The sequence below is a fragment of the Nyctereutes procyonoides genome, unplaced genomic scaffold (assembly GCF_905146905.1).
Source record: "Nyctereutes procyonoides isolate TBG_1078 unplaced genomic scaffold, NYPRO_anot_genome, whole genome shotgun sequence".
Taxonomy (NCBI): Eukaryota; Metazoa; Chordata; class Mammalia; order Carnivora; family Canidae; genus Nyctereutes; species Nyctereutes procyonoides.
The window spans coordinates 26,368,078-26,379,079 of NW_026575160.1; the positions used below are offsets into that span (position 1 = coordinate 26,368,078).

Below are 11,002 nucleotides of genomic sequence, written 5' to 3' on the forward strand. Positions count from 1 at the left end.
TGCCTAAAAATGAAGCAATTCTATCATTTTAATATGGTGTAAAAAAGAGTCTCTGAGGGAATTGGGGAAGTCACAGAATACTAGCATGCGCAGATTTGAGACCAACAATAAAAAGAAAGTCAGCAATAAACAAGTATCCTAGTAGACCCTTCAATTTCCATTCAAAACATTTAGAAGAGAATATTAACAAACATGAAAATGATGTATTTTTACATAGGAAAACAAACTCACAAGGTTTTGAAATTGTAAATAACCCACAATTCTGGCAACCATCTACTTTAATTAATGTGTTTAACCAGTATTTGAAACATTGACATTTATCATCTTATTTTCTTTCTTTTCTTTTTAATATGGAATTAATTAATATAAACTGGTTTTTGTTTGGATAACAATGTGGAGTAAAATCTTAAAAAATGGAACAAAGTAAACTTATCTAATGGTGAATACACAGAAGTGAAGTTTTGGTTGTTTACAAACCGTCCTACAGTAACCCCCGTTGCAACACAACTCACTATTATTACATGGCTCAGCTGAAAAGAAATATGTCTCTATAACTGTAAAGATGTTTAATCCTATTCGCAATAGAAATACATTTTGGAGGCCAAACTTTTCAGATTATGGGGTTGGGGAGTTTCACAGTATCTACAACAAGGGGCATTGTCAACCTTGCAGTGGCGTGCTTTAGCAATAAAAGATATGTACCCTGTTCTACAGATTATTCCCTCCCATCTTTGCCTGAGCACCATGGGAGAGACCGAGGAGCTGGCTTCTTAGTGCCTTCTTTGATGACACTTTACCCAGGCATTCTCATGCTACCTTATAAGGTGTGTGTATGTAAGGAAAGACACCTCCATGTTTCTGGAAGGAACTGAATTATCTCTCATGTGGAAGTGGACATTGAGGACATGGGGGGGGTCACTTTAACACTCAGATTTCACTGTTATTTTGTGTATAGCATTCACAACATGGGAACCCGGGTTCCCAAATGTAACATGGTGATTCATCTAAATGAAGTGCGAGCAGAACAGCATGTTCCTTCTGAATTGAGGCAATATGATATATAAAAGATGCCGAGGAGTACTGGGAAAAGATGAGGGAAGGCACCGAAGGAAAAATGGAGAACAGTCCATTTATGGCCATTAATACCAAGTCCATCTTAGAAATGCTTACTATCCAAACACTTGTAACTCGTTGCTACTACATATTTAATTGTCGTTCCCACCAGACTAAGAAATCTTCATGAGAGACTGCTCTGTCTTGTTTTCCACTCTGCACCCAGCACGAAACCTGGCACCCAATATATATTTGTTTAATGAATAAATAAATAAACATTCAGGTAGCAGTCATGAAAGTAGAGGTAAATGGACAAGTGGCTATATCCACGTGTTAGCAATAACAAATCAGCTATCCTCTAAAAAATGCTGGTGCTGAAATCCAACCAGCTAATACTTGAAGAAGGTGATTCAGTCAGTAGGTTGTCTTACACATATTTTTTTTTCCTAATTACTATGGTTAATTTTAGGTTATTTATATGGGGCCTCTGTGGGAAACCAGGCAAGTTACTCACCTCCTTTGGCCTCAGTTAATATCTGCATAGGATTCCACAGTGACAGACTGAATGCCTACGTCCAGCCAGGCATCTCACAGAGAAATCCACTGTGCACCAAAGGAACCAGATGAGGTAGTATAGACACATCCATGCAAACATATCACCACTATTAAGGAAAACAATTTAAAGACTGTTCAGCTCAGATGTAATTAGTCCAGGAGGGACACATTATTATTGGTAATGGGTCTTTCTCACAGGGATGTTGGACTCACCAGTGGGGATATTTTCAGGGGTTGAAAATTAGTAACACTTTCAAGTTGAATTAGTTACCATTTTTAAATACTGAATTTTGGAATGGGTGCCAAAATAGATAATGTGATTGGGTCATTAAGACACGGAAGCAGACTTTTATATGATTGCTACCATTACTTATTGACTTACAAATGGCATCGATTAACTGGAGATGTATCTCACCCACTGCTTGCCTCTTGACCTGAAATGCCAAGTTAGTTGAAAATAGGCTTAAATAAAAGTCACTACAGTTCTGCATTACTCACTGATCACTTACCAAAGCTGTTAGAATCTGTTATTCCAAATAGCTAGGTGGAGTCAGGCAATCTCACCTGGCTCCTGCTCTTGACTCAATTCTCCACCTTTATGCCTCAGCTTTCTTGTCTATGTTGTAGACATTGATCATACCTGATCTCCCTGGCTGCAAAACAATTGCTGAATGTTTCACTGATTGCTGGTGATATCTGAACCTCTAAGCAAAGTTCTCTATAATCATTGTAATTATGCCTCTCTTATAAATTTTTTTGAGTTGGAAACATAATGTTATCAGAATATCTTTTGATAACATTTCCATTATTGCATTTTGGATAATGATTTTAGTACCAACAAAGGGCCTTTATTGCTAGATTCAACTCCTATTGTACATTAAACTTTGTCTCAGATCCAATCAACTTTGGTATAAAGTAAAATGAGGTCAAACACAGTGCTCACTAAATCATGGCTTGAGCTGTCCTTATATGAGCAAAACTGAATAGTTGCATATATCATTGACACATTCCAGTGATTTATTTTTCCTTATTTATATTTATATTGATATTCTCTTTACAGAAGTACTGTAGCAATAAAGAATTCTGTTCCATTAGATTCCTAATCTTATTTTTCAAGTACCAAACCAAACAAAACAGAACAAAAACAAAAAACAAATGGAAACAATGAAAAACAAAGACAATAACTTTTCTGGTTCTTCATAATGTTATTAATCATTTCTCTTAGACGTTATATAGTTAGAACCCAAAATTTCTGCTATGCTCCAAAATAAAATGTGATATTAATATTAAAATTCCGAACCAATCAACTAAGTAGGTATAAATCTCTAAACATTACTGGCTTGTAAGAATAAATGGATAATTATGATAAGCTACCAAATAATGCTTTTGTAGATAGTATTATTTGTCAGTTTATCAGCTTTAATCTCCCTATCATTCGTGCATGTCCAGTTCCAAAATATAGTAGCTACAAAACTCAGAAAGTAAAACCACAGTAAGGCTAGTCTTCCTAGTTTGTGCTTGCCTCCCAGGTCAAAAGAAATTGTTAATTGCCAAAAATGTAAAATTTATTCCAAGAAAAGTAACAGGCTACACGGGTAAATTTTGGCAAATGCAACTTTATATTGAAATTCACACATCTGTATCTTAAAGAATGAGACTCACAGACTCTAATGTATTTCTAAAATACCAGAAATCATATTATAAGCTTTCACAAGTTAAAACTGAAATAATTTAAACGACCAATACACTGAATGTGCAGAAAGTATAAACAAGACTGTGCCTTCGGTAGAATAAATGCTTCACAAATTGTGCAGGATGTCATACTAAGGCTGTGGTCTCCCTTTGACAGCTGATTTAAAATATAAACATATCAACTGCCTGCTTCTTAGAACACACTAGGATGGGTAGCACACCTCAGATGAAAATCTCATTATCCCGGTGATGTGCACCTTAATTTTCAAATCATGTGAGGAAAAAGGAAAAAGAATATTAAATGATCGTCCATGCACTTCCAGATGCATGACCATGACCAGTTACTAATTCGATTTCCCTTGACTATTTGCTCCAATGCTAAATAAGATGAAAGATACTAGATAACCCTTTAAGGCAACATGTGTTTATTCTGCATTATTAGAACTGCTCAATTATGACCAGTTGGTACCATTAATGTTGCCTCCCAGACCAATATCTAGCATTTGTAAAATATAAATGAATTGGAAAAACTTTATACCAAATCAACAAAAACCACATAATACAGTTCAATGCTAGCAATTTCACTAGTAGGTAAGGAAAGTGGTATTTAGAAATAGTAATGTATTAATACAAAAAAAAAAGAGAGAGAGTAAACCCTAATTGGAACCAATATACTGCTTTGGAATGCTCCCCAAAACTTACAAGGCGAATTTTTAAAAGTGTGATAATCCAATAATTCATGGCACGTCTTTAGTGGATTACAGTACTTTAAGTCCCCAAATATTTTAGTCTTTGCAAAACAATAATAGTATGAAATGTTTTAAAGTCTTCAAACTTCTAAAATTAGTTTTTATCAACACATTTACCTCATGTCAACTTAATTTATTAAGATGTCCAATGCTAATTGTTTTTTTGATGGTTTTTTTTTTTCATAAGTAGTGATATACACAGCATTTAGCACTGATACTTAGCACCTGCTACTTTCATTATCTAGTTTTCAACCACATAAAGAAACTTAGGGCAGTGGTTCAAGTCCTTTCTTAATTACAAACCTTCGCCGGCAGTCAGCAGGATCACTCTGAGATTTAAAATAGGATTATAGGTGAACTATTGCAAAGACTGCAGAATGTTGCCCAAATCCTTATAACCGCTGATCCCATTCTTGATTTTCTTCTCAAGATATGGCTACAGGCCACGATTGCTTAGCAGAGAAGGTTAGTGTTTCACAAGGCTAAAGATTTCCAGATGCTCCTTCATATAACACAGTAAGGTTCCCTTGGTAACCTGGATTTTCTGCAGTAAAGGAGGGTTGTGCTGAAACAGCGCCTCAGCTCCCTGTTGGAGAAAATGCAGACAAAAGGATTGATTCCTGCTTGGGCAAAACTCATCCAGACAGCGGCTGTTAGAAATCCCCCTGGTACTACAGGCCCTCTTGCAAAAACTCTCCAATAACAGGCCACCAGGTATGGGCCCCACAAGGTTAGGAAGAGAAAAGTCATTATATAGAACATTCTGCTGATTCTTTTCTCCATTTTGAACTCATCTAGGACCAAGAGCCTTCTTCTGCCCGTGGTGTTTGCATTTTGCCTGATGCCCAGCAAGGTGGGTGGTGTGGGACCCCTTCCAAATCCTGCGAGCCAATTGGCGGCTGCCTGGCCACTGGCTCCAGGGCCATGAAAAGTCCAGTTCTGGCTGACTGCTGCTACAAACTGGACTGGCTTCATTTTCCTTCGGTCGTGGACAAAAAATATCAGCTTGAGGTAGACAAGCTGTGTGGCTAGGAGGATGAGAGCAAGGAGCAGCATAAATCCTAAGGAATCATTAGCCCTGAAGGAGCGGTGTTGGAAGGTACATTGATCTTCCTCCCTAATGAATGAGTAAGTGCCCACATCTAAAACTGGGGGGAATGCCATGGCCACAGACAGAGTCCACACCATGCAGATGACAGCCAGACACGTCCAAAAGGTCAGCCTCTTTGTATAGAAGCGGTGATGGGCGATAGCTAAGTATCTGGTGACGCTGATGCAGAAGAGCATGAAAGCAGTGTGGAAACAGGACAAAACCCCCAGAAAGGCAATCACTTTGCAAGTCAGAGTCCCATAAGTCCAGGTAGAGCCATTTTTGACAGAGTTGAATACAAATGGGAAACAAATTGCAGATCTGAGGATATCTGAACAGCAAAGATCCAACAGGAAGTAGTAAGGTGCTCTATGCAAGGTCTTATCTTTCACTAGCAAAATGGAGATCAGAAGGTTGCCCACCACGCTGACTCCTATTATGAAACCCAAGGAAGTCAGTTTCAGAAAGGCTGTTAGAGGAGAAAGATTTTGCAAAATGTTGTCAGCTGCATGGCTATAGTTCGCCATAGATGGATGGAGGATAAAGATACAGCCTCAGTCAAGTCTCATGATCTAGATATAAGAACAAGGAAAAGATAGATCCATACATTTTACTGAAAATGTAATCCACAAAGAGAATTGATGCGATCTGCAGTCATGCTTCCTCTTTTCTTCCATTTGATTTGCCATCAGAATATCTGGAAAAAAAATGAGCTATCAGTTCTTGAGTTAACAAGTAATGATGTCAGGCAGTGCTAACATAAAGCTGTTCATTTGTGGGGAAGCAAATAAAGTTCTAATTTTCAATAATATTATTTGCTTTAGTTAAGTCTTTTTGTGTGAGATTTCAAAAAATTGGCTGGTTTAGTTTTCTGAACTAGATGAATTGAAAAAAAGATCCCTATTCTGGAGAACATAAATTTGTTTGGGTACCTTTAGGACAGAAGGAATAAAATGTTCCACACTCATAAAATATGCCGGTCCAGGAATTAATCACTAATGTTACAATGGAATCTACAAGATTGCTAATAGGAGACAGAGATGACTACCCACATTTATTGGAGTTCTGTTAGTATTTGTCAGTGTTTTACAGGCAGCTTTGCTGCTGCTGCTGCTATGGATCCAAAGAGCCCTTGCAAAATATGTCTTTTAACTCAAGTGCCACTATTCATGCTGCATATCATAAGAGGAGTATTTGTTGATTCATCTTAAAGCATAATTTCAACATTAGACTTCGCAATGAATAGGAAGTTATCCAGGATTTGATGTGATTTAATCTTTTGTCTTGCCCTCCCCCCCCTCCCCCGCCCGCGCCCCCCCCCATTCTTTGGTGAATCTTTTCTCTTTTAAACCCACATGATTATTAAAAAAAAATGGTTAATGTAAATATTGGCCAGGGAAACACACCCAGAGGAATAATGAATGCACTTCCATTTGTAAACCTTGGCTGCCTGGATTCAAATGAATCTAACATGAACCTGTATTTCTTGGGCAATTAAGCCTTTCCTATTTACACTGATCATCGTTGTTGCAAATCGCAAGTGGCTTCGTTTTAAAACAAAATGCACACTGTCTCTTGGGTGCCCGAGAGCCACACCAGGAAAATCGGCTTCCTCTGTTATTCCCAGGAAGCATGTTTCCTCTGCCACTTCTCACTAGCCCGGAATATGCTGATGGAGGAAGCCCATGCAAAACTGCGTTCGATGATTTTAATTTCCCCACCGGTACATCCCCGGGTAAATACCGATCACATCATGCAACATTACGAAACCTGAAATCCGCCACCCCTGGATTTATAATGTGGGGCGGAGGAGGGGGAGGGGAGAGAGAGCCATGCATTACATACGCGAAGATGGGGAGAGAGAGATTGCTTCTGTGCTGCAAGGGGGAACAGTTCCCGGCGATTCGCAGCAGCCTGCTATGCCTCAGTCTTGCAACGCTTTGCAGAAATGGAGCTCTCAAGAAGCCCTACCGAAGATGCATTGTCTGAATGCACTTCCATTATGCAGTTTTATTGTGCAAAAAAAAAAAAAAAAAAAAGGCCACCAAAAAAAAAAAAAAAACCTCAGGGAGGGCTCGGTGCCGGGGAAGGAACCTGCAGTTTCATCAACCCTGTGCGCCCCCTCCCCCCCCAAACTTAACCGAGAGTATATCCTCCTACCTGTTGGTGCTGGATATCCCGACAGACTAGAGCTGCTTCTTTCTATAAATTGCTGGGGTTTTTTTTTGCCTTAGTGCCTTGACTGAGCATCCAGGCAGGGCTCGGCGGCGCCTGCGCGCTGGAGCCTCCTTGAGCTCCCGCCGCGTCCTCCCCTGTCGCAGCGGCACCGTCTCCCCCAGTAACGCAGGGGCCGCGGCGGCGGCGGCGGCGGCGGCGGCGGCGGCGGCGGCGGGACCCGCTTCAGCCTCGGCGGGGCCGGCGGGAGCCTCGGCGCGTGTCCGGAGCTGACTGCGTTGATTGCACGTCCCGTCCTGTCGAACCGGCTCAGTTAGGCTTTTGTCCCCTTGCGGCTGCTTCTGAACTTTTGCCTGCGCACGTTAGAAGCGGGGGCTTGCAGCGGCAGGCTCAGGACCTCAGGCCCCTCCTCGCTCCCTTAGGGCCGCGCCCGGAGGGGCCCCGGGGTCGGGGGCGCTCGCCCCCCCTCTTCGCCTTCCCCGAGCATCTCCTTCCGTCCTCGTCTAGGGTGGTCCGGCGCCTTGGAAGCTTCTTTTAGATTTCCTCTTGAGCGATTTCCCCAGCTGACCTTTGCATTTGCAGGTTAGCTGGGAGTGGGGGGGGGGGGGGTTTATATAGTTCAAAAAAATAAAAAATAATAATAATAAAGAAATAAATAAATAAAAGACAGAGAAAGAAATTAAATATATAGTTTTAAAAAGCGCAGTCAATAAAAAAAAATCTTTGTCAATGGGGAAGGAGGGAGAAAGCAGGTTAGGGCAGCCCTGTCTTTGTTAGGCAGCTTCTATTCGCAAATGCACGCAGCCCTGTGTCAAGTGGGGAGAAGCTAAGTTCAGGGGACAACTGCAAGAGGACTTACATCCATTTTACCCTAACGAATATGACTATAGAATCAGGCTGACAGCAGTTTCAAATGACTGTTCCTCGCGTTCCACCCCACCGAGCAACAGCCTTTTCTTTTTCCCTTTTTGCAAGTACGGCTGACCAGCACATTGGTAATGTCAAGGCAGGTGTGTGTGTGTGTGTGTGTGTGTGTGTGTGTGTGTGAGTTTCCTTTCCCTCCCCCTTTGTTTTTACGGAAGAAAAAAAAATACTAGGAATATAACGAATTCATAAAACTTACACCCATCCAAAAGGTCCGATGATATTACAAGACACCCCAGAGCCTGACAACTGGGTGCTTAGGGATGCCTCTGGAATCATGCATTTCCTTATTTTACCATTTCCGAAGAGTTTTGTTTGTGGGGATGGCAAAAAGATTTTCAACAACTCCCCACGTCCAAAAAAAAAAAAAAAAGAAAGAAAGAAAAGAAAAAAAACGAGCAGACGTGCTTTCTTTAATTCCCAGTGTAAAACGTCTGCTTCTCCTCTTGCATGCTTATGGCTTTATAATAATCTGTTAATGAAACAGAAAAAATAAAGATCTTCTCTACAGTAATAATTTGATCTCCAGACAGCAGTAAAATACCTCATTGCTGGGTGGTGAGATTGTGACATTCGGGGGAACTCAAGCCAATCAGCATACAGATAATATGGGTTAATTTACATATTGTATTTCTATTGGACACACAGAGGTAAAGCTTTCTCCGTTTAAAGCTTAAAAATGAATACTTCACTGTCATGGTGTCACAGTCATTACACAAAGCCCTATGTTGGTAACACTGAAATGATGTTCCGTTTTCCTGATTTGTTTTGGGATGTCCTAAACCAATTTAAAGAAATAAATAATCATTTGTTTGTTTTTTTTTTTAAAAGAATACATATAAAGCACCTAACTTTTACATTCCCTTAACCCAGAAAAATCAATCCTACAGCAATACTGGAAGTAACTTGAGGGCATTTCCATTCAAGTGAAACATTCCACTTTTTTGCAAAACGAATATATTCGGAAGACCTCAAAACTGTAGGATGGCTTGCAAATTCTAAGTGAAATGTCAAGTTCATTTTTTTTTGTGCAACTACAAATCAATTCAATTTGTTCTATTTTCCTTCCCAATTAGGGTCTCAGTGTACTTTGCAAAGAGTTATTATTTCGTGAAATTTTACAGTTAAAAAATCTATAGAAAAAGATTTAAATAAGTTTACTGAAGATTCCTGATTGGCCAGATCTTAGGTTGTATGGATTAGGGAAATGCTATTTAAAAGTAAATTAAAAGGGTGACTGCACTGCCAGGCCATGAGGCAATAATTTACTCTTCCAAAAGGTATAGGGCCAAGATCCAAGGGTTTAACTATCCTCATACTTTAAGATGCGGGTATTGATTCCTTAAAAATAAGAGAGGGAATGTGTGTGTCTGCAATATTCTTTCATATCTACATCCTTGGGTATTGTATTGGAGCTGTTACTTCCTTTGCAACTGAGTGCAGTTACATTCACTAGTTCTTCAGTTTTTCCAGCTGTTAGATGAGAATGTCATTTTCTTGCCTCACAAGGGGGCTCAAGAAATTAATGAGATATTTTCCGTTCAGTTCATTAACTCCCCTGGAGAAAACATTGAAGTCTGCATCTTCAGTCAACAGGAATTTTAAAAATATATTTAATAGCTGCCAAAGATTTCATATCTTTTTTTTTTAAAGATTTCATATCTTCTGTAAGTTCTCAAATGTAAAAGTATTACTTCAGATGGGCCAGATTTTAACCTTATGTGATCTTAACTAATTTCTTTTTGTTTCCTTATATCATCAAATCTAGAAAAATTAGTTGTAAGGTTAAGACTGAGGGACAAAGCAAACAACAACAAAATACTATATTCCCTTGGTTTGAAGGAGCCCAAAGGTTTTCAAGTTCTTGGCATATTACACTAACTCTTGATCAGTGGATTAGGAAGACTGATGTAATTTGCTTAATTTGGTTCTTATAATAAATATATACAATTTTATTTAAAGCAGCAATTATCTTCTTTTCAAAATTAATCAGACAGACACATCAGATTTTTGCCAAGTGATGCGCATCTCATGATGGGCAAATGCAGTATTTTTGTTCTATGCATTGTTTATGTAAAAATGTGTGTGTCAGGAAGTAAACAATCCTTGGCAAATGCAGAGAAAGAAAGACTAGGATGAAAAACATTCTAAGAAAAGATTTTTTAATCATTCATTTAAAGTGCTGTCTCTCCCACTTCAAGCTTTTCTTTAAAACTTTAAAAAACATATATCTTGGATGCTCTTAATTCTTAACAAAATCTCAAACTATGTATGAAAAAGAGACTTTTTATAAATGTTCTGGAAATTATTTTGATAAGAAAGCTCCCATCTCCCAGGGACTAACATGGAAAACTTTTCTTTTTCTTTTTTATTTATTTTAAGATTTTATTTATTCATTCATTCATGAGAGACACAGAGAGAGACAGAGAGGCAGAGACACAGGCAGAGGGAGAAGCAGGCTCTATGCAGGGAGCCCGATGCGGGACTCGATCCCGGGTCTCCAGGATCAGGCCCTGAGCAGAAGGCAGATGCTCAACTGCTGAGCCACCCAGGTGTCCCGTGGAAACATTTACTAAGAACTTATTTTTAAAAATTCACTAACATGGAACAAGCGACCAATAAAAAGGGATATTATACATTTATTTTCATTTTTTAAAGAAGATTTATTTATTCATGAGAGACATAGAGAGAGAAGCAGAGACACAGGCAGAGGGAGAAGCAGGCTCCATGCCGGGAGCCCGACGTGGGACTCGATCCCGGGTCT

The 11,002-nt window shown here is 39.4% G+C and overlaps 1 protein-coding gene across 2 annotated transcripts; it reads right to left on the reverse strand.

Moving 5' to 3' along the window:
• Positions 1–2,552: 2,552 nt before the first annotated feature.
• GPR85 (G protein-coupled receptor 85) lies at positions 2,553–7,521 on the reverse strand. Of its 2 annotated transcripts, none has more exons than XM_055314861.1 (2): positions 7,300–7,521; positions 2,553–5,836 (listed from the first exon to the last, which is right to left on the reverse strand). In XM_055314861.1, the coding sequence occupies exon 2, from the start codon at positions 5,664–5,666 to the stop codon at positions 4,554–4,556; it is 1,113 nt and encodes a 370-aa protein (XP_055170836.1). In that variant the 5' UTR covers positions 5,667–5,836; positions 7,300–7,521; the 3' UTR covers positions 2,553–4,553. The 2 variants fall into 2 exon arrangements, with proteins under 2 accessions (XP_055170836.1, XP_055170837.1); XM_055314862.1 differs by lacking the exon at positions 7,300–7,521 and adding an exon at positions 6,985–7,038.
• Positions 7,522–11,002: the final 3,481 nt, after the last annotated feature.

Coding starts and splice junctions, on each gene's coding strand:
- GPR85 (XM_055314861.1), bottom strand. CDS start 5,666: ATGGCGAACTATAGCCATGCAGCTGACAACATTTTGCAAAATCTTTCT.